Here is a 24722-nt window from a genome sequence, read left to right as displayed (position 1 = left end):
TACATTCCAAAATGGGTTTTGTAGTCTGTAATGGGTCTAATGAGTGTCAAGTAGAGGGGAACAATGACCTCTTTTTTCCTGGATGAGAACCCTTTTGTGATGAGGTGTGCAATGTAGAAGGATTTCCTGACTACTGTGGCAATGTGATTATCAAAGGAGAGACTACTGTCCACCTGGGTCCCAAGGTCTCTTATCACACATTCGGTATTAAGAAGGCTGCCGCCTATGTGGTAGTTCATGAGTACAGAGGTTTTACCAAAGGAGATAACAATGCACTTTTTGGCAATGAGCTAGAGGCCATGGCTCTGACCCCAGGCATCTGTCTCAGTGAGGCCCTTCTGTAGAATGTCCACATCATTTAGGGACTTGACTATGGCTCCTAGTTTGCAGTCATCTGCGAACTTCATTAGCCAGAGGGCCTTCTGTGTTAGCCTGTACTTCAGAGAAGTAGATAACAAACAAGAGAGGTCCCAGGACTAAACCCTGTGGTACTCCACTTGTCACTGGTTTGAATTCAGATTTGGAGTCTGCAACTTTTACAATGTGGGTTCTGTCAGTGAGCCAGTTAGCAACCCATCTTGTGACATAGGGATTTACACCTAGTTTAGTGAGTTTAGCTATAATTCCAGAATGGGGGATGATGTCGAAAGCCTTGGCGAAGTCAAGATAGGCTGTGTGAACCACCTTACCCTCGTCTACGGCTTTGGTGTCTGCCTCAAAGAAGTCGACCAGGTTCTGGATGCAAGATCTGCCTTTCACAAACCCAAACTGGGTGGGGTCCAGAGTTTGCAGGTTACCAATGTATTTGTTTATGAATTCCATGATGATATGTTCCATGGCCTTGCAGACAAGGCTAGTCAGACTAATTGGGCGATAGTTCCCAGGATCAGTGGTGGCTCCCCCTTTGTGGAGTGGGATAACTGTTGCTGTGCGCCATTCAGTGGGCACAAAGCCTGATGTGAGGCTATGATTGAACATGGTGCTTAGGTGGGGAGCCAGTTTGTTCTGAAGTTCATGTAAAACACAGCCTGGGGTGTTGTCCGATCCCATGGATGCTGTGTTTTTGGCTTTAGAGAGTGCTGCTTTTACTTGTGAAGTTGTGATTACAGGGACTCTGCATTCTTTCTGTATAGATATGGGCCCTTTAGGAAGTCAGAGGGGGATAAAGTTAACACTGAACCTATCTGCCAGGATGTTGGCAATATCAGTTGGTTCTGTAATTTTTGTGCCATTGTGCTGTAACTCAGAGCAGATCTGGGTGTTTCCATTGAGATTCTTGACAGAGCTATAGAATGCTTTGTGGTTGTCCTTAGAATCAGTGGCAGTCTTGTTTTCATAGCTAGCTTTGGAGGATCTTATAAGGGATCTCAGCTTCTTGCTGAGGCTGACCAGGGAGCTCCTCCACTCATGGGATTTTACTCTCTTTTGCAACAATTTCTTCCTTCTGTTGTAGAGTTTGTTTATGGCAGGGGACCACCAGATTGGCTTCCTTTTTTGGAGGAAAGTGTCTTGGTTCTGTTTGGGATAGCACAATCCATGCACTTGTGTAAGTGCTTATAGAGTGCATTTGTGTAAGATTCAGTGGTCGTAACTGTATTGTCCATCTGCATGGGTGTCATGAACTTCCCCACTTCTGTCTTAAGAAGCATGAAGTTGGCTTTGGAGAAATTGTTTACCATGGTTTCCTTAATGGGGGGTGGGGGCGGGATGTGGATATCTAGGGTGATTAGCTTATGGTTAGATCTGACCAATGAGGAGTTGACTTCAGATGTGGAACACCAGACACTCATGTTGGTAATGACTAGGTCTAGGATATTGTTGCCTCTGGTGGGGGTGTGGATAAGTTGATCCAGGGCATTGGAATTTATGAATTCCAGAAAGTGCTGAGCGAAGGAGTTGGTACATGAGTAGTTTTCCCAGTTAATGGTGGGGTAGTAGAAATTACCCAATATTAGGGTGTTTGCTTGAAACCTAATATTTTCCAGTATATCAAGAAAAGAGGAGAGGGAATCCTGGGGCATGGTGGGGTATCTGTAGCAAGCTACAATTTGGATTGCAGTTTTGCCCAGAGTTAGTTGCACTTGGATAACCTCGGATGCATTATGCTGAGCAACTAGCCTGGAGGTGTGGATATCCTTAATGAATATAGACACACCTCTGCCTTTGGTGTTCCGGTCCAGGTTAGATGGCGGAAAAGTGTGGTATGAGTTATAGCCTGGTAATGCAGGAGTGCTCTCTGGAGCCATGAACCAGGTCTCAATCACTGCACAGAGATCGATGTTCTCCATTTTAAGGAGTGTCTCAAGTGAGTGCATTTTGAGATTTAGACTTCTAGCATTGAGTAGCATTATCCTCAGTTTTTGCTTGCCTCTTCCCGTTATGGTGGTGAATTTGTCATTTGAACCTTGCCTAAAAAAGGCAGTATAGGGGCGGCAAGAGCCTTTGCCAGTATCCGGAATCCGAGGGGTGACAGGTGCAGGCCATCTCTGGCAAAGCATTGTGGTCTGTCGACCATGTCGTCCCAGGCAGACAGATACTGGATCCCCTTAGAATGACACCAGAAGCTTAGCCAATTGTTGAAGTCTCATTTTGTCCTTGTACTGCAGTATCATTCTGGGTGAAGGCAGGATGCTACTCAGGGCTAGGGTCATACCTGCCTGGGCTACAAGATTGGGGAGTTCTTCCATGTCTCTTTCATGTAGTCCAGGGAGGTACGTCTCAGGTCATTCACACCAATATGGACAATGACAGAGTCATATTTGTACTTGTTGTGGAGTGACCTGAGTGCGTGGGTTATGTGGCGGATCCTGGCACCCGACAGGCAGCTGACAATGACCTTCTCCTTGTTTAGCTTGGTGAGTGAGACGTCAGTGGGACTGGCTATAGAGTCACGTATGACTAGTGTGTTGGGTATGTTGTTTTGCCTTATGGGCTGTGGTTGAGTGGCACACTGAGTCTGTGGGCTATGTGTCATTTGAGTTGTGTTGGTGGTGGGAGGTTGCTTGCGTTTCTGCTTTGGAGGTCTCTGTTGCTTGAGCAGATTATTATTAACAGCCTCCACAAATGTTTTTGTGTTTCTATGTGTGGATTTTGGTGGTCTAAGTTTAGTGGGACTATGTGATGAGTGTGGTGTGGTGTAAGTGTTATCAAGTTCAGTCATGGTTGGAGAGAGCTTTCCCTCCAGTTTGGCTAGATAAGTGCATCTCTCACAGGTTGTAGTGTTGGGTGGTAGGAGGAAAGGGTCGCTTGTGTACATGAGAATTGCTACATTGCCCCAAGATGCCCAGATTCATCAGCTAGACAGGAGAGAATACTGGGAGCTGACCCTTGGACATGCCCAAATAAAAAAAATATTTTCCTCTAGACAAGTGAGTAAAGTGAGTACAAGAGCGGTTTTTCTCTAAACAAGTGAGGAAGGTAAGTACCAAAACTGTTTTCCTCTAGGTAATGAGGAAAGGTGAGTGCTGTAGTAATTTGTAGTTTATTTAGTGCTTACAAGTTCTGAACAAGTGCTGAGCACAGATAAGCAAATTCAAGTGCTAAAACTAAGAATCTGTATCTGGATCTTGTTGTAGATAGACTACCTAGTGCTTACCACTCCCACTGATAAGCTAGAAGGCTTCCCTCCAACACAGAAAGACTTGGGGCACAGAGGCTTACAAACAGTCCTGGACACAGCAAATCTGTATCTGGATTAGACTACTTACAGGAAAGGCAGAAAACAAGCTTGGAATTTATATATATATATATATATATATATATATATATATATATATATTTTTTTTTTTTTTTTTTTAGTTAAGTGGGTTGGCTTTCTCAAAAAGTTCTCTCTGTATTAGAAGGAATGAGCTAATGACAGTAGCAAAAACACTTTAAATGCAGTGCAAGCTAGCACACAAGTGTGTAGCAAAATTAAGGCAAATACAGTTTAAATAAATGCAGATAAGTTAAAAATGACAAAAACAAGTTTATGAAAAATCAAATAAGATCACTTGAACACTTAAAAGCTCACAGAACAGCAAATTAAGGTATTTAACTAGAAGACAGTTATGTAAGAGCAGCTCAAAAACTATTTAGTAATTTTTTTTTTTTTTGTGGAGAGGGAGGGAACAGAGCAAATTAAAATGCTATATGGGGATGTCCTTCCCAAGTGCTATAGGGGATGTCCTTTCCAGATTCCTTATGAGGATCTCCAAAATCTATGGAACCAACTCAGTCTCTGGAAATGTTGACTCCGTGTCCCAGGTATGTAGACTTGACTTCCTATTGGAGACAGGCATAACATATTTATCCTTAGGAATGACTCTTTTATCATCATATTGAATGTAATGTACCTTTTGGCATATATTTGTCTAAACAAATCACACAGCTTAGAGACACCTCAGAGATTCATAACTAAAAAGACCAGTGGTCTCAAAAATCATAGTTATCAGGAAACATCCTTTCTCTGTACTCCGTCTGTTACAGACTTCTCTGGGGAGATGTGTGTGTAGCCTTTTGAGCCATGAAAGACGTAACACTATTTGACCCTCCTATTCCTCTGCAAAGCTAATGGTACCTTAGATTCTCTGTTAAATTAACTAAACCTTCATCATTAGATAAATAATACATGTTGGTGGGATATATTCATATTCCAATGTGTTCCTGATCTCTGGAACAAACTTCCACTACATGTCACCATCCTTGCCGCCATCATGGTAAGCCTAATAATTGGATGGGCAGCCTCAATTTCTTCCATCTGTCTTGCCTTCTTGAGGCTAGAGATAACTTTTGAATAGGGTTTTCTGTCTGTAGACTGACTGCCTAATACTTACCTATGAACCTGCAGCAGTAATACACTGAAATTTGTGTTAAAGGTGGATAATGTAATTGTGATTTCTAAAGATAAATGAACACTGAAGGGTCAGATGTCTCCAGATCTTCTGTGTTCCATTCTTAGCAACATTGCCTTTATTAAGAATCTCATAGTATTTGCTGACTTCTCAGCGGTGGCACATGGCTTGGTTTCCCTTTCCTTGGACTACAGCAGTACACTGTACATGGGGCTGGTGAGAGGGGTCACTAAATGCCAACATATTATTTTGGCTATTTACACTCTACACTGACTGCAAGTTAAATTCCATATCATCAGTAGAGGTCTAGTCCTGGTTCACTTAGTTCTACATGACTTTGTCCCCTTTACCCTTGGGAGCTGCTTGCCTGGTATTAGCAACCCCCATGGCCTATAACTGCCAGCCTGGGGCTCTTATAGGTTCCAGAGATGCATTTAGATACTTATGGGAATTGTTTCCTTGCATACAAGGAGCTACACCTTTGGAATCTACTACCAGTCTAGATGAGGGGTTCTGTGATGCTCAGTCAATTTAAGAATCTCTCAAGACCTGTTTATTTGAGGAGGCATACAGGAATTAATCTTAGCTTTTTAACCTCATTACACATTACAGTTTTAGGTCTTGTGTCTTATGTTTATCAACCTTTCTTACTATTCTTTTACTTATTATTTTGTTTTTAATTTTGTTTGTTACTTATCTGTAAAGTGCTTAGGTTTAAGTACTTAAATTAGCTGGAATTCAAACTTACAAGTGTTCTTTCCCAAGCCACAAACCAAAGGGATGTGCATAGACAACTTGTATATTATTTGGCTAGAACTAAAAGCTTCCAGAATTGAAACAAGTTATTTGTTTCTTTCAAACTGAGGAAGCAAGGTAGAGCAGTGTTAAAAAATGAAATTATCTTTCTCTGTATGGCTAGTTAATTAAATTATTTTCCACGACTAAAGGACGATCGGGGACTTATTCTACTAGAGCAGCAACCCCTACAACAGCCCTCTTCAAAAATGCATCAGCTCAGAATACGAGTAAAGCAGCTGCTTTGATCTCCATCCACACCTTTTCAGAGCATTATAGGCAGCACACTTTTAATTGGAGAATAGCCGGTACTGTTTCAGAAGTCCTGTAGGACATGCCAGGTTCCCCATCCTAGGCCTGAATTCTGAGTAACTGCCATGTTAGTATTCTTTCTGTCTATGATGAGTACACTGCAAAAGGGATCCATGTAATAGCTGTAGTACAGCTATGTGGCTGTGTGATAAACTCACTACAGGAGTAGCTGTTTGAATACAGGCATCACTGCTGCATTACAGACTTTTGCCATCTGACCCACCTCTCTTTTTCATTCAGAAAACTCCTAGGACTAGGAAATACCTGTCCCTCCTCTTCCTAATCTTTTTGTCTAATTCTGGGTAAGGCAAAAGAATTATTACTTGTAGGCTCTGTCCAACCTTGTTTCTGGTGTTCCACATTAAGATGCACTTTTAGGGAAGATATGACTCACTTTTCAAATACAGAAGAGCTGAAGATGGAATGGTTTGCTTTCTCTATCCTGTGTCCTAATGATATTGCTAGAATTGGAAGGAAATTGTCCCACCCTGGGGATCTCCGGTTCTCTGGAAGTCTAGCTGGATGTGTGGGCAACCATCTGTGGGCTAGTTCCTAATTATAATAGCCTGTTCCAGTGGCATAGAGGGATAAAGCCCTCATTACAGCCCAGACAACCTGAATCAGTTAGCAGCTTGGGTGTTTGACAGCACAGGCAGGGGAGGATGTGTGTCCATCCTGAGGGGAGCATTATTGGGTCTCAGTCTCACTATACTCGTTGCCCCAACAGATGACTTAGCTTCAGCCAATGGACACAGGTAGGCCATAAGTTGGGAGTCAGACCACAGGCAGCTGTGGATGTGACTATCCCAGCCAGTAATGGTTTGCCCTTGTCAGATGCATGCAGAGGAGCATGCAAGTGCTTGTAAGTGATCAGTATTTGTGGGGAAGAAAGTACTGATGTCACCACAAAGTACTGATGTCATCACAAGGTGATGGGGATAACTTAATAAATAGTGCTGTCATTGCTGGGATGGCACCTAGGGCATTAACTCCCTGTTACCTGACTTGATGACTGACCCTGTTCACAGACAACTGTTATCCTAAGGGATCTAATGGGACTTCCCTCACACCTAAGGAATGGGTTCAAGTCGACTGTGGGAAGGACATAGCGGTCGGCAGGCAGAAGGTTAAAATGATTCAGAAAAAAACATCCCAGCTATGGTGAAGAACAACAAGCAAACAAATTCAAACATTTACTACCATGGTGACTTTATTGCAGTTGTGCTTTCTTCCCCATCAAACTTTGACTGTTTAAGAACAAGTTCTTCGGATTGTACCTGAGAACCCATTTCAACAGCTTATTTGTTCTAGGCAAGTGGATTCAAGGAGAAATCTCTTCACACATCAACTTAAAAGAATTCTAAAAAAAGCACACGGCTGCAGTGGGCAGTCAGGACAACTTTTAATGAGGAATTTTGCAAAGCAGGACAGACAGTTCTACATTGATGTGTTACGCAATAGGCAAGAAGAAACCAGATCATTCCAGCTGTGTAAAGAAACTGTCAAAAGCTGGGAGACAGCTTGACAGTTCAAACTTACTCTGTCAACAACACAATATGCCTGATCTACAAACCCAGCTAGCACATACCTTAAGGATAACAGTAGCTCATGGATAAAAGTTTGATATGTTAGGACTCCCAGAGGTAGACTTGTTGGTAACACATTAACACATTAACAGTCGGATCAAAGCTTCCCGTTCTCTCATTGCAACAGAACCATGTGGCAGATAAATGCCTTCTCCTTTAAAGAAGCTCAGACTTTAATGAACATCTACTCTCCTTTCCCTGATTCAAAAAATAGTTTTCAAAGCAAAGCAAGACAACACCAACCAAATCATGATAGCTGTTTCTTTGACAAACCAACCTTGGTGTTCTCTAGTAGGTACATTTAGTACTTGGTCACCTTGACCATTACTTCTAAACAAATTCTTACTGATATTGCAGGAGGGTAAGGTATTGATCACAGCCTCAAAACTCTGCATATTTCAGCAAGGAAAACAGAATTTGCATCCCTAACACCAACTTATATTCTTCCCAAGACTTACATATTCTGAACAAAGCCAATAAGTATAATACAAGAACATGTTACATCTAAAGGTGAAAGACATTTGCTGTGTGGACTTTCACAAGACCTGAACCCCTTTCCTATTTCAAGATTACTAGACTATTTACATTTTTTGTTTGATTCTAACCTAGCGTATTCTTTAATCAAAATTCACATCTGCAATGTCTGCTTCCTTAGTAACGTTTCTTCAGACTTCAGTGCATACAGTGGTTAAAGTTTTTTAAGTGAGTTTTACATCTGAGATCACCAAAGAGACATGTTTGTCATATGAGATATCAATTTTATGGTGGAAAAGATAACTTTGCCTCCATTTGAACCTGCTGAATTTGAAGAGTTGAAATAACTTTTCTGGCAGTATTGTTTTATTGTAGCTATCATATCTGGAGGATTTCGGAGTTATAGGCCTTCATCTATCAACCTCTCTATATGGTTTTCATAATGAAAGAGCTTTAGAACTAAACATCCTTTCATGCCTAAAGCAGCATCAGGAGTAGCCATTAGCCAGTCTGTTAAGCTTTTTTGAAAACTATTAAGTGGTGGTTAACATCTGTACTTGTTAAAGGTGAATAAATAACTCAGGTGCTACACAACAAGTTCCAAAGAAATCAGAAAAACAGATCATCTCTTATTTATTTCAAGATGAGACAGGAAGAATTACCACTCAGTAGACCGACACTATCCAAATGTCTGGTTCTTTGCATTGTCTTGTATTATAACAAGAACACTAAAGCTTTACTACAAGGCAAAATTTGAACATTCTGCTAAGGCAGCAACATCAGCAGCATATTGCAGAAATATTTCTGCACTGTTGTCTTGTCTTGGTGGTGTAGATGGATAAAGCCCTAAGTATGGCCCAGGCAACCCAAGTTCGATTAGTGTGTCAATCACAAAATTCAGGGTAAAAGTGCCAGGAAACAACAACTCCAACAATACGATGAGAACAGCACTTGGAAGAAGAACACTAAAAAGTACAATACTGGGCAGCTTCAATATAACTTTATTAAAACAAAAAAGTAAAAGCATAAACGCTTAACTTACTCACTGCGTTTTCATTTCTCAATAAGAGACTTCATGCCGTTCTCATCATATTGTTGGAGTTAGTGTCTCAATCACTTTATACAAGAAAGGAAAGTTGGGTATGCCTATCCTGGAGGAAGGGAGTGTTTTTGGTATTTTTCTAAGCCTTGCCAGGGGCCAGAGCTGAGAGATGATCACCAGGTTGATAGGCAGGAGGATAGAGAAGGTGCGACTGCCCTGTGGGCCCAGGGTAAGGATACACAGTCAGGGTCACTCCTCATTGCTGACCAGCTGCAATGTGCTAATGGTATCATCATGCCAGGGGAGGGGAATTAGGGCTAAACAAAAATCACTGCAGGCCACAACATAAAAGCTCCCCGCTCAGCCCCATTTCCACTAATTTCCACTCTTCTTGGTTCAAAGCCCTTAAGTGGCTTCTCCCAGAAGTGAGACTCTCCAGTGATGGGTAACATGGGGGGGAATGCCAGGGTTTGGGAACCAAGAGATAGAATGATAGGGGCAAGTGATTCGGGGAGCCTAAAGTCAATGATGGCAAAAAAATAAATAAAAAATTCTACACAACTCATTTTGGAAGGTGTCTCATGATCCTCATTCAGCAATTTCATTGAATGCTACAGGCTGCTGCACAGACTTTGGGCAGGACAGAATTTGGTATGGTCATGTTACAGGGGATCTTGTAACTGTCTGCCTTCACTGGGGGGCATGTTAGTAGGGTGTTAGTAAAGTTATTTAACAGTGATCCCCCTCAAAGAAGAAGAAAGTGCAGTTGTGGATAAGATACATGCCATAACAGCAGATCTTCAAAGGGTGGTTAGCTTAACAGTAAAACTACCCTTTTTCCACCCCCCTCGAGGATTACATCAAGCCATTTGGGAGTTTTACCTAGCCTTGCTTGAACTATGTTCGCTCAAGGAACCTTTGCTTATTACATGACCATTGTTACATATTGTAGCTGTGAGTTTAGACTTGAAATATTGTTTTAAATTCTCCTGCAAGATCAGTGGATGAAGGAAAAAGAGCATTAATGTTCTTATTCCCTCCAATGAAGCTCTGAAAGTTTGCAATGTAACTTTCAATGGAGGAGCCTAAACTTTTTGTTTGACTCAAATTATGTCCTCACATGTTAAACAAATGCTTATATCTCTTGAACCATAGGGTAATACAGAAGTGTAAATGTCAGTCTCTTCAGCGCAAACTATTTTTATAGTGGTAGTATTCTTTAGGTTCTAGGTCTTAAACAGGAATTTGTAAGTCATAGTAACTATTAAGTTTGTAATAGTTATAGGTTCATAGGTTGTTACTAGGCTAACATACACTAGTGCCCTTGAAAGCCAAACCACTCACCGCAAACCATTTGGGTCCCAAGTATCATGACTGTCTGTGGGGTATGTTAGTAAGGAGATAACTAAGGATTTTTGGAGGGGGGTGTTAGGATAATACTTTTCCTTTTGACGTCTCTGTTCATAAGGGACATGGAGACCAGACCGTGGATAAATTTACAATTTCCCATCCACTTGTCAAAGTTTCATTTCAATAGGCCAGGAATGAACTCTGTTTTACATGGATGGGGAGCCAATTCCATAGTGTGGGAATCCTTTTGGGACACATCTGCCTCTCCAGTACATTCTGTTTGACACAAGCAAAGTTCATATCCCTGGATCTAGTGTTTCTGGTGCTGTTTGCTTTGTGCATGTGCAAGAACAGATCCATCAGGGCTGCGTCTGAGGAAAGCCCTGTAAGCATACCTCTCAACCTATTAGCTCAAGAAATCTAGACAAAGCCTAAAATTATGGGGGGATCAAAGGCCCAAAAATAGGAACAGATTTTAAATATTGCACTTAAGCTTAGAAAGTTGCTATAGTGACATGTTTTGTATTAGCATGCATTTTCTGAATGATATGAAGCCTATAACTCATTATTTAGTGACTTCAGTCCTCAGTGATTTGCAAGAAAACCACAAATTTTGAGGGACAGACCGAAAATATGAGGCAAAAATCTGGACATTCTACGAAAATCTGTACAGTTGAGTGGTATGCTTGTAAGCCAGACAAAGATCCCCTCTCAGCAGCATGTCAGAGACTGAATACAGAGAAAGAGCCTTTAGGTGATCAGTGTAGGATAGGGTATTCATGCCCTTAATTCTCGTAGTGAGAAGCCTTTGGGGGCATTCCAACTGTTGCAAGTGTCTGATTAGCTACAATGCCAAAGGGGCATTATATTCAGTGATAGATTTAGTAATGACCAAATAGAGTGGTACTATAAATTCCTTGGACCTGGATGCCCTACCCTTACCTATAAGTTGTATGACATAGAATGATTTTCTTATAGGCTAATAGGTTCATAGGTTAGTACTAAGCTAACTGCCCTTGCGAGACATTTTAAGCTTAGTCAGTTATCCATTGTGAGACTCAAACCCTGCACCTTGTGTTTGTAAGGCAAACACCTTAACCATTAGGCCACCTTCTTAGCCATGTGTTGGCCAAAGGCCAGATTGCTGTTTACATATATTCCCAGATCCCTTACTACTGGGTTGACCAGTAGGGGCATTTTACTGATGGAGTAACTGACTTGGGTTGCCAGTTTCCCAAAGGGCATTGTAATGCATTTTTTGGCATTAAGTGTTAGGCCATGACTTTGGCACCAATCTTTTGTATGTGTTAAACCCACTTGCAAGATGTTGGTGTCTTTGGGGGAATCTAGAATAGCTCCCAATTTACAGTCATCTGTGAATTTGGTGAGCCAGAGGACTTGAACATAGCCCTGACTTCTGAGAAGTAGATGCAAAACGAAAGTGGGCCCAGCATGGAGCCCTGGGTACTCCCACTAGTGACTGCTGTCTTGGTGGATGTAGTCTCACTGATGCTGACTTCTTGGGTCCTGTCTGTGAATGAGTCAACAATCCAGTGAGTTGTGTAAAGATTTACACCTAGCTCTGAGAGCTTGACAGCAATGTCTTAGTGTGCATTTTATCAGATGCCTCAGCCAGGTCAAGATACATAGTTTGCACTATTTTGTCCTCATCCATTGCCTTGGTGACCCTCTCAAGGAAGTCTACCGGGTGAAATTGGCATGAAATTGGCATGGTCTTAATCTTAACAAAGTCAAATTGGGGTGGGTTCAGTGTCTGTAATTTATCAATGTCCTTGTTTATCATTTCAATGATAATTCATTCCATGGTTTTGCATATTAGGCTTGTTAGACTGACAGATCTCTAGTTACCTGGGTCAGTTGATGGTCCTCCCTTGTGGAGGGACATGACTGTTGTGGTCCTCCATTCACTTGGAATCTAGCCAGGAGGCAACGAGGGTTGTTGTCGGGGTGAGGGGGGTTGGGGTGAAGCTTGTGCTGAGTTTATCAGCCAGTATCATCTCCCTGATCAGTGAAGGTAGTAGTGTTCACCACCAATTCAGCTCACTGCTGTGTTGTAAACAGCTTACAATATCTCAGCAACCAGTCACTTTACATGCATTTTTTCAGCAGCATTTTGTTCATTCAGCTAAGACTTTTCATTTGAGGCTACGAAGTTCTGCATTTGCTTTTTGGTTGTCAAGATATTTAGAAAAACATGAAATTTATGACACTACAAATAAGTAAATATTATATGAACAACAATTAATGTATCTGTACCTGCACTAGACAGGAGTTCAAATATCAATGCATTGTGTTTCTATTGTGCATGCTTTAAGATGGAATCATTTAACACTTTGTATGTAGTATGAGTCTGGCATTATTAACAGACAAATGAACAAGTAATATCTGATGCCTGCTGGCATCAGTAGGATGTAACTGCGGAAACATCTGGAGGCATCATTTGGTTGTAATTGAGTAATATTAAGATTATAAAAATGTTTTTTTTTTTTTTTCAGAGTTGAAGCTCTCATAAATCCGCATGTTTAGACATTATATTTACTTGGAAATCATGTTTATGCCAAAAATGTATGAGCTATCATAGTAAGAACTTGTGCATTTTAATTTAACAAAACAGACAAGAAACTGCGACTTCTTAGCTTTTATGCTTAGTTTTCTTTGGTTTGTTCTTAAAGCGCTCTTAGTTGTAAAAGGTTTGTAACTTGCCACAATTACAATTTCCCTGTGGGACTTTTTGGCTGAAGGAATGGAAGAAACGTGATAATCCCGACTTTATGGGACTGTCTCATACACCTACCCAGTTTCGATTTACTGTTACAATGACCACTTTCTTTACCCACAGTTGCATTATGGTGGAAGAGGAGTTCTATGTAGTCACAATTCTTCACATGCCAAAATGTGTAAAATTTCTCCATGCATTAGTAGCAGCTGAATGTCAGATCAATCTCTTCTAGGAACCATTCCTGTTTTTAAATCACAAATGATGTATAATTTATTGTTTTTCACCACTGAGAAGACTGGATCAAGAAATATAACCAAATTAAATAAACAGAAAATAGCATGCCACCTAAGGAAGAGCACAGTTTTGCTCAAAAGCTTGTGCCTTTTGAGATCAGTTTTGCTGGAAGAAGATTTCCTGACCAGTGTTGCAGCATGATGATGAAATGTGGAGAACATATATACCCATGTGCCAAGGTCTTTCACTACATCTTTATTCTGAAGTGGGTGTTTTCTATACTACAAAACAGGCGGAGGATTTCTTTGCCAAATGCAGTAATATAATATTTTTTTAGTATTTATTTTTTGCCCATTTTCAGCTCATCAGTTATTAACTAGTGCAAGTTCACTTATAGCTTCTGCATATCAGAAGGGGTTACAGTATAAAACCCTGTTTACAATTGTCAGTAAACCTGGGTAACCAGAGTTCCTGGTTTTTGATTTGGAGATCAGAGAAGTAAATGCCAAGCAGCAGATGTCCCAGCAATGGAACCTTGTGATATACTCCACTGGTTACTTTCATGATCTCTAAGGAAACATCTGCTACCTTCACAGTGTGGACTATGTCCCTCAACAAATTAGCTATATTAGATAAGATTAGATCTATTAGGGATCGGGTTAGAGTACATTTAGCTTGTTGATAATGTTGATGTGGTATAATATAAAATCCCTTCGTAAAGTCAGAGTATATTGTAAGGATAACATGATTGCTGGACATGGCTTGCCTTACCCTCTCAAAAAAATACCAGATTCCTTAGACAGGATATGCCTTAAACAGGGCCACACTGCTGGGTGGGGTCAAGTCTTATATGATTTTTATATCATATTTTATCATGTTTGTTATAACTTATTCCATGACCTGGCAAGTGAGGCTCATCAGTCTGATGTGTCTGTAATTCATGGGGTATGTGTTGGGGCTGCTATTGTGAAGATGTATGACAGCTGCTATTCATCAAACCTCAAGGGCAAAGCCAGTGGATAAGCTTAGCTTGAGTAGTTGTAGGAGAGGGTCCCCACCAATGCATGTTTAATGTGCTCATCAAGCAGCATGGTATGTTATCAGGTCCCACTGAGGATGCATTATTTTGTTTTGGAAAGTACTTTTAACAGGTGTTCTTTATGATGATAAGGGCTTTGAACTACTTGGGTATATGTGGGTTTTGTATAGGATCTATATAATTTCATTGAAAACGCATTTCATTGAAGCTTAATTCATTGACACATATTCACTGAAAACCCAATTCACTGAAAGCTCACTTCACTGAAAACCCATTTCACTGAAACTCATTTAGTTGAAAGGTAGATATGGCCTTTTCCCCACTGTTGTGCTATCCTGGAGTTAGTATTATAAAGTAAGGGGGGGCACAGCCCCCCACATTGGGGGGTGTGGGGGGTGTAGCCCCCCATATATTGTAAATATTTTAAAGCATATAGATGGTAATGAAAGAATTCTTCCAGAAGACAACATATAACCAATTTATGTGGGGGGCAACGCCCATACACACCCCCATACTTTATATACTAACTCCAGGATCGCACAACAGTGGGGAATAGGCCATATATACCTTTCAGCGAAATGAGTTTCAGTGAAATGGGTTTTCAGTGAAGTGAGCTTTCAGTGAATTAGATTTTCAGTGAAGTGAGCTTTCAGTGAATATGAGTCAATGAATTAAGCTTCAATGAATTAAGCTTCAATGAATGAGTATTCAATGAAATTATATAGACCCTTTTGTATAGATGTCCTTGGGGAGAAATCTGCACTTAATTTTTTTGCAAATGTGTTAGTATATTTGCGATAATTACTGGATCAAAGTAAGTAGTGCTTTATGAATAAGTTCAGAAGCAATGTGGGGTATTATTTCATAAGTTCCTGATGTAAACAAAGAAGGATTTGTAATTATCCTTAGCTTCCAATGGCAGCCTAAGTTCAAAGGAAGCCTTGGTTTTCCTGAAGATATTTTTCTGTATCTTGGACAAGCTTTTGGCAGTGACCTTGACTTGTGGGTCTTTAGTTTTGCTACATATTATAATGAGTTTTTTTCTCTTTTTGTATTGTTTATTTATATATGTCGACGACCACCCTGGTTTGCTTTTTCACTTCCATTTTTGTTTAGTTTTGGTAGGGGTTGACATATTTATACAGTTTTTTAGGTGAGTGTCGAATGTATTTTTTATAATTAAAAAAACAAGTAATCTCCATGGTATCCCTGAAGTCTCAAAACAACCCACTAAAGTGTAGTGGGCCCAAAAACAAAACAGTGTAAGAAACTTCCCTGTGTGGAAGATTTTCACTCCATATATTTCTCATTAATCACTGTATATTAATCAGATCAGACAATAGTAGTAGAAGTAGCGAACGTAAACTCGTCTTAAGTCAAAACAAAACAAAAAGTAATAATAAAAAATATATAATTGTACAGCATTACTAAGTATTCAAAACTAATCCAAGCAAGGCAGGCAGTCTGTTTCCAGTCAAAAATCCTTTATTAAGTACACAGACAAGCGATCCAAGTAAAACAAAAATAGAGTAATAGTTTCCTCACAAGTTTTCTAAATATATATATATACTTTTTATCAGGCATGGGAGTGGTTTATTGTGCTGTAAAACAAAGTGTTATTGGTACACATGTTAAATTCACATCCCTTCCCCCATCAGTGTGACATTCGAGCTGGTCCTGCCCTACTTTAGTAGCTGTCATAATAATATATAACCCTTATGTACTCTAAATAAAATTATATAATGATGTGGTACCTCTTATTTAACCAAATTATTAAGTAGATTATTAAGTCTGTGATTTTATCCAATACAATATATTACATGGCTGGAAATATATCAACCTTAGTTCATTTGGCAATCAAAAAATATATATAAATATATACATATACATTTTGCATGTTGTTGTGTCTTTTGGCTTTTCCCGGTTAGGGGTCACCACAGCGGAACTCCGGTCCGCTAATGATTGGCAGTTGATTTTTACGTGCTGAGTTGCCAGCCCTAACACACGTAAAACCAAGGCTTCCTTTGAACTTAGGCTGCCATTGACATATTTATACAGTTTTTTAGGTAAGTGTCGAATGTATTTTTTATAATTAAAAAAACAAGTAATCTCCATGGTATCCCTGAAGTCTCAAAACAACCCACTAAAGTGTAGTGGGTCCAAAAACAAAACAGTGTAAGAAACTTCCCTGTGTGGAAGATTTTCACTCCTTCAACAAAGGTACGCCCATTCACGCATGTCTCCACAGAAGACGCTCTAGCTGAGAATCGAATGGGACAATGTCTTGCTGTGAGGTGACAACGCTACCACAGCACCACCACCACAGTGGTTATACATTTTGCATGTAAAAATCAATTTCTATTTTCATAACCTATTGTTAACAAAGATCGCTTTCGTCCTTCTAGACTTCTTCAGGTCTGTGTACAAGAACCCTAAAAACCTATATAATTGTATAATTAGTTAGTATTGTTATTACACATCATTTTGAATAAAGTGGAAAAAAGAACCAGAAAAAAATAAAAATAAGAAAAAATGTATGTATGATGATGGAAACAAAATATACACTTAAATTTCAACTGATAAGCTTGTGAGGAAATTATTACTCTAATTTTGTTTTACTTGGATCGCTTGTCTGTGTACTTAAAGGATTTTCGACTGGAAACAGACTGCCTGCCTTGGATTACTTTCGAATACTTAGTAATGCTGTACAATTATATATTTTCTATTAATACTTTTTGTTTTGTTTTGACTTAAGACGAGTTTACGTTCGCTACTTCTACTTCTATTGTCTGATCTGATTAATATACAGTGATTAACTAGAAATATATGGACTGAAAATCTTCCACATAGAGAAGTTTCTTACAGTGTTTTATTTTTTATAATTACTAACCTGCGGTAGTGTTGTCACCTCACAGTAAGACGCTGTCCGGTTCGATTCTCAGCTAGAGCATCTTCTGCGTGAAGACATGCGCGAATGGGCGTACCTTCGTTGAAGGTTGTGCATCAGGGCTGGTAACTCAGCACGTAAAAATCAACTACCAATCATTAGCGGGCCGGAGTTCCACTGTGGCAACCTCTAACTAGGAAAAGCCGAAAGACACAACAACAACAACTAACCATGTCAATATTTCAGGTGAGGGGGTGCAACTGAACTTAGAGACTTTATCACGGAATTGTAGTAAGTTTGTATATTTGATGCCTTTGAAAAATTTGATATTTACATCTGCTGGTTTAGGGATTTGGAATGCGTGTATTCTCCAACTTAACTGGGAAAGGGTATACCAGTGTTATAGTGTATATTGCTGCCATATTTGTTATGGCCAGGTCAGTAATATTTTGCCCTCTAGTGGGTTCTTTGTCTGTTTGATCCAGGAAGGTTCACAAAATGGGGGGGTGGCAAAGTTCCAAAAATAGGGACAGATTTTAAATATTGCTCTTATAAACTTAAAGTTGCTGGAGTAATAGGGTTCGTTTTAACATGCATTTTCTGTAGGATTTGAAGTCTGAAACTCAAATATATGTCATTATTTTGTGACTTCAATCCTCAGATCATCCTAGTGATTTGCCAGAAAGCCACAAATTTTAGGAGGAATTGACCAAAAATATAAGGCAATCTGGACATTCTGTGAAAATCTGTACAGTTGAGAGGTATGCCTATATTTGAGGTATAGGTCTCCCAGTTTATCCATGGATAGTTAGTCTCCAAGCATGATGTAGTTTTTGTGTATATGGAATTCATTAAATGTATTTAAGAAAAGGACATAGTTTTGTAGGGTCATTGAAGGGGTTCTGTAGCCTGCTATGATATGAGAGTTGGTTTTATGTAGAGTAAGTTGAATTTCAGTAAGTTTGGTCTGTGGGTCTCTGAGAATCTGTCTTGAGGTAATGTGGATTTTAACAAATAAGGATACTCCACCACAGTTTCCATTGGATCTTAAGGCATGGTAAGGTGCAAAACCTTGATACAGAGGACATGTTTGTGCAATTTAAACCAGGTGTTAGTAATAATACACACATGAATGTGCTCCAAATGCTGGAGGGCTTCAGGGTCAATCAGTTTGTTATTTGCACTTCTAGCACCAAGCAGCACCATGCTGATATTGTCTAGTGCTTTGTTTTGTTCTGTTTTTAGGAAGATCCATTAACTGGACCCTGCCTAAAAACAGAATTAATGGGGCAGCAGTGTCTTTAGCCAGTGCGCAGAAGCTCTGGAATGAGAGGTGCAAGCCATCCTCTGCAGTACAAGCAGGACTGTGCAGCAGTTCATGCAGTGCTGATATGTACTGGATCCCCCTGAAATGACACCACTTACTAAAATCAGCCATCTTTTCCTCAGCATCATTCTTGGAGAAGGTAGGATTCTGCTTAATACCAAAATCTTTCCAGCATTTCTGATATGTATTTCAAGCTCAAAGATGTCTGTCTGCATTTCCCTTCTGGATTTGAGCACCAGGTTATTTCATACCTCAAAACCTCTTAATGCATGAAATCTGGACAAAGCCTAAAATAATGGGGGGGGGGCAAAGGCCCCAAATAGGGACAGATTTTAAATAGTGCTCTTACAAACTTAGAAAGTTGATAGAATAACAGGATTTGTGTTGACATGCATTTTCTGTAGGATAGGAAGTCTGACACTAAATTGTAAATCATTATTTAATTACTTCAGTCCACTGTGATTTAACAGAAAATCACAAATTTTATGAGGAACGGACCTAAAATATGAGGCAAAAAATCTAGACGTTCAAAAATCTGGGCAGTTGGGAGGTATGGGCCATTTACACCCACATGGACCACCACCATATTATAGTCATACTTGTTCATTTTAAGGGTCTTGAGGGCCCTTGAGATGTCACAGTTCTTGGCATATGAAAGGCAGCTCACTGCCTTCCTGTCCATCCTTGTGAAGGTAGAGTCCATACGTCTTACTATGGAGTCACCAGTCACCAGCCTACAGTACATTATTGTTAATTTAAGCATACTTGGTTTGGGGTGATATTTTCCTGGTGACTCTCAATTGTGAATGTGGCACAGTGTGTTGTGATTTTTAATTTTCACTTAGACCTGTTCATGTTTGACATTGGAGGCCTAGGCAATGACTTATTTACCGACTCAGCATATCATAGTTTTCCATGTATTTCAGTGGAATGCTGCAGCGGTGTGTGTGTTCACAGACTGTTTTTGTAAGAGGGATGCCTCCTTCTCAGTTAAATATTTGCATCTGTCTCACAGGTAGTTGTAATTTGTTAAAGTAGAAGTAGTAAACATTTTTTTTATTTCTGCCAAAAATAGCACTTTTTTTCAAATGTTTTGCAAACTCCAAGGTTGCCAAAATGTAGGAGGTTTAATTTCTTTCTCTGACTTATGATGACCTTGAAGGCAATCATAATGGCTAGCAGGGGCTATGATAGAGTGTGTGGCAAGCTTGCCCTCATATAAAGATAGTATTTTGTGTTTTTTTCCTCTATGTTTTCCAGTTGCATTATTGACCCATAATCATTTTACTTAATGGTATCCAAAGTGCAAGACAGTGTTTCATCTTTCCTGCAAAAGAAGTGATCAGCTGTTAGCTGTTCTACCTTCTAATCTTTCTAATTCTGAATGTGTTCCTGCACTTTGATCACTGGCATGTGACAAGCAAAGCATATGGTATCCCAGCATGCTGTGCTACTAGCCCAGTAAGTTGTGTTACTTCTGTATTGTCAACCTCATGCAAAACACACACGCTGTCTCGATGAGCCTATGTGTACTTATACTTGTAAATAGCTCTCTTCTTTCAAATGTTTATTTTTTTTTGGTGATTCAGCTATGATTCATCAAGTTAAAGCTTTCTCAGCACAGCCTCCCTGTGTCCCCCATGTGGCAGACAAGCCACTCCCGACCCCTTTATACCAACTCCACAGTCGCACAAATATTAAAAAATTAGTCATCTCCCAAAAGACAAGAATCACTTCCAGCACAAATGTAGAAATTGTACCAACAGTGACTTTTATGGATGACAGCAATTCTGTTGTTGAGGTTCACCGAGTTGTTGTCCGTGAATTAAAGCGTAGTTCAGTTTGTCATTGATGAATACTAGAGCAGCATTTTTGGCTACTATCAGTGCTGTACTTTGACATTCTTCTACAAAGCTGCAAATATTTCAACTCATCCTAGTGCAAACCTAATAGAGAAAAGCTTTTGTTGATGCGTAGTGCCACCCCGGCTTGTTTCAGCGAAATTCTACTCATATCAAAATGCAGATTGTTAGCATGTTGAATGGTAGTCCCAGAAGTATACTAATAGATAGTTACCAAGATCTCGAATATCTTTTCTGCAGGACATGACAATGTTTCAGAGTTTGAGCTGGATGAAACAGTTTTATATGTTTAAGTTCTTATTGCTATTAACAGTGAAGTTTTATTTAAAGTAAAAAGCCGTCATGCAGAAAACGTGAAATGTTATCCGTTTTTTGTGTTTGCATACAGAGATGTCTTGTGATAAATTGTAAACATTATTGTATATCAGTGTTCACTAGACTGCTCTTCAGTTTACATTTATGTCACTAAACATTATTATCAAAGAGTTAATACTATATGAAAAGGGCTATCTAAGTACTGTAGAAGGGACCAGTACACATGTCAGATAAAATGCTGGCTGAAGCCAGTTAGAAAAGTGAGAAGTGCTGTCTTTATAGATTCTGTGTTTTTCCTTTCAGGTTAACATTGCACTAATCATTTTCATGATGCTTTCATATGGCCACCCTATTAATGTCTACCTTTACTGTCGCAAGCAGAGGAACAGTGGAAGGAATGCAGGCAGATCATCACCACATGCCAACATGCTGCACAACCAAGAAAAGGGATCTGAGGTTGGAGACTCCACCGTCTGATGGCAGAGTTTGCACGTAACTAAGGGAGACCGAGAGCCATCAGTGTATAATGTTCATGCAACAACAAGGGAAATGTTGGCGTTTGTCTACAGTGCACTATTTAACACCAGTATTTCACTGTGCTTGGCATCAGCAGGACCTAATTTTTCATGTGGCATGGAATCCATAGTTGTTTTTTTCCCGTTACAGATTTTAGGTACTTATTTTCATGACGACTTACTAAAGATGTCCTCAGAAGTCTTGCTCTGTATTAACATGAGATGATGTGGCGTTCTGCATACTGTGTCATTGGGCACTTAACTCTTGTGTAGGCAATGTTACCATTTATCTGTAGTCTTGCAGGACAGTTGTTGTTTGGACAGGTGTGTTCTATGATTAGAAAAGATGAGCTGTGGCAAAAAGCTGCAGCATGCTGTGCGGTATAAAAGGATAAGCCCCGACTGCAATTCAGATGAACTGAGGTCAGTTAGTGATCCAAGGATTGAAATTGCCAGGCATGAAAAGTGGTATTGAGGGGCTGCTGCCAGCTTACCTGTCCTGGGTGGAGTGAGGTGGCTCTGTCCGCTGCTATAACTAATACTTGTTGAATGCTTGGTGATAACACATGCAGATTATAGGTATTCTGCCAGGCAGTGCACATGCACTGTAATTCTCATTTGCATGTGTGCTGAAGCAGAAATGCACCTTGGAGATGTCACTTTAGACCCATATTTTGCTGCCATGACAAGGGTTAGTAACAGCAGCAGAAGAATATGTGATATGTGGTGGCTTTGCCATGATCTTCTTTTGTCTTTGTGGTGAAGAACAGACAGTCCCAATTATTGTGGGAGACTCTAATGGTCAGCCAGTACAGTGGTAAAAAAAAAAAAAAAACAGAACAAAACATGACAAAACGTTCCTTCTTGACGAGAACTAACAGACCACGATTAACATTATCAAAAATATCACTCCTACCTACAGGAACAGCATAAGAAATATAGTCAGAAAGGGACTAGCAGTCTGCAGTTTTTCACCATGTTCCCTTGAGCATGTAATGTCATATAATTTATGGAAGCCCTGTTATTCTTTATCCTGACAGGATTTGTTAATTCAAGCAATTCTCGGTATCCTTAAAAGCTTGGCCTGTCCTGAATAAATACATTTCTGTAATCGGCTCATTATTGTTTAGCCTATCACCCCCGCCCCCCCAAAGTTTGGTCTCAGACCTAACAATTTTGGCCCCTGTTAGTGTCACTGTCATGTGCATTTAAAAAGAAACTGGTTATATTTCAGCCGTAACCCACAAAAGTGGGTATGGGTATATCAGGATTTACCCACAGTTGGTGTGGTTTGATCATAAGAGCAAAGTCCCCAAGTGATTAAACAAAGCCATCTGTGGGTAAATCCTGATACATCCACACCCACAAGTGAGTTATTGCTATTATACAATGACATTATAACAGCGCTGTAGTGTTCCTCTGCCTTCTTCCTTGTTTACTTATGTACTGCGCGTGTGTACATCCCCATATTTGCATAGTACATCAGTGCAGTGCAGGAGAAGCCAAGGACGAAAGAGAATCTCCATTGCTTTTTTTTTTTTTTTCCTGTCGAAAATTTATGACGGACAGTGCAGAAACAGAAGGAAAATTGGGATGTTTCTGTTTATTTCTGAGAATATACCTGATTTTTCTTATGTTTTGTACTGTCTCTCATCATATTCCAGTATAAAGTCTGTCCAATCAATGGTACTTCAGCAGACAGACTTTACTGATTTGGTATATGTTCATTTTTGAATACAAACAAGCCATCATTGTATAATTCAGTGCATAGAATGGATTTGTCTACGGGGGCTTATACTTCTTTTGTAACTGTTCCAATTAATTGTTCTAGAACTCTCTAAATTTCCTGAAAGTTTCCGTAGCCAGCTTTCAAGGTTAGCTAACAGGTTGGATCTGAAGCTGGATCATGGTCAAATGCAACTCTAGGCAGGTTAATGGACTGCCTTCCAACAATACCAATATCCTAGTACTTGGCTGTTTGTCCCCAGTTGCCATACAACATTGTGTAAACCCATCAGTGTTCATAATTTGTTCTTATTTTACAATGATTACAGAGATTTGGATTTAAAGTTTTATCTCAAATTTTTACAGCAAAAACACTGACTGCCATTTGCTACACAAAACAAAACATTGTTACATTGAAAACAGACTTAGTATAAGCCAGTGCTCGGTCCATTAATTTAATATGGTCACATGGGTCATAGTCAGAGCTTCAGCTCTCTGTGCGATGTTAGCGTTTGGAGTAAATTACTGATAACTGTCAGTTGATGACAAATGCATCCCCATAACTATAGTTATTTGAAAAATTTTCTCCAAAAACAAACTGGTCAGTTCCTCAGAACCTTTTATATGAATATTGTAGGTGCAGTTTTTCCTTAAGGTTCAGGCCACAGTCTATCTTCTACCTCTGAAAAAGTTTTCACAATCATTTCAAATCATTGTCCTTGTTTCAATGGAAAATATTTATGCATATGTTTTTAAGCAGAGTTATAACATTTCGCAATGAATTTTGGTGTGAAAATATTGGACATTACTAATGTAAAACGATGTAGATAAATGGGTAAGCGCAGCATTGAAACTTTTGATAATTTTTTAATATTCTCCACCAACTAGCTGTATACTTGTTCCTTTATACTATGTCATGACTATGAGAGTTATCATTTTTTCAGAATCAGTAGCTGTTTCTGTTAATGCCAAAAAGAAAATGTAGTTTCTCTACATAATCACTTTCTAACAGAAATATATTTCAGTCTTTATTTCACAATACATTTCAGTCTTTATTTCACAATACATTCTTATTAAACAAAGCGTTGACAATTTAAGTCATATCTGTTTAAAAAACATAGTTATAAGGGTATATGAGCAAAATCTGTGGAGAAGACTTTTATAGACTTTACTATAGAAAATGAAAAATGAGTATAGTCACAATTTAAAAAACTGTTGAGGCACTTCTAGGAACCTTATGTATAAGTGGTCAAAAGGAATTCTATCTGAACGCTTTCTGTTGTGCTTAAACTCGTTGAACAGAATGCAGTTTAGTCAGCAGCAGACCAGTATTTTTGTGGTATATTTAAGTTAGAGGGGGTATGGGGGATGCAAAGCACTTAATTTTACTTTTTTATTATTTGGGTAGTCCATTTTTTTTTATTGTTTTTGTAGCTCTAACAGACTTCAAGTATGTTGTATGTGATGGAACAGCCACTGAGCTTACCAGTTTGTTCTCCCCTGAGAAGACATTCTCTGAACTGGCTAGAACTCCCTAATCACCTAGACAATCTACAACTAACCACCGCTCACAAACTAATATTCTCCCCTAATAAATGCCCAGCCTTAAAGGACATCCTTCCTCCATACATCCCTAACAGATAACTGAGATCCATTAGTAAAAGCTGGCCAGCTTTTACTCTCCTTC

General features: G+C 39.5%; 1 protein-coding gene across 1 annotated transcript in view; it reads left to right on the top strand.

Moving 5' to 3' along the window:
• Positions 1-24077, top strand: part of SLC43A3 (solute carrier family 43 member 3) — a 918925-nt gene extending 894848 nt beyond the window's left edge. Inside the window, exon 14 of the mRNA XM_044084126.1 lies at positions 21099-24077. Coding sequence (XP_043940061.1) covers positions 21099-21272 — 174 coding nt within the window. The 3' untranslated portion in view covers positions 21273-24077. The remainder of the gene's footprint in view (positions 1-21098) is intronic.
• Positions 24078-24722: the final 645 nt, after the last annotated feature.

The sequence above is a fragment of the Protopterus annectens genome, chromosome 9.part0, assembly GCF_019279795.1.
Source record: "Protopterus annectens isolate FY-2018-M chromosome 9.part0, PAN1.0, whole genome shotgun sequence".
In the NCBI taxonomy this organism is placed as follows: Eukaryota; Metazoa; Chordata; order Ceratodontiformes; family Protopteridae; genus Protopterus; species Protopterus annectens.
Note: the sequence above shows the minus strand (reverse complement) of the source record. Positions and strands in the feature narration are given on the sequence as shown.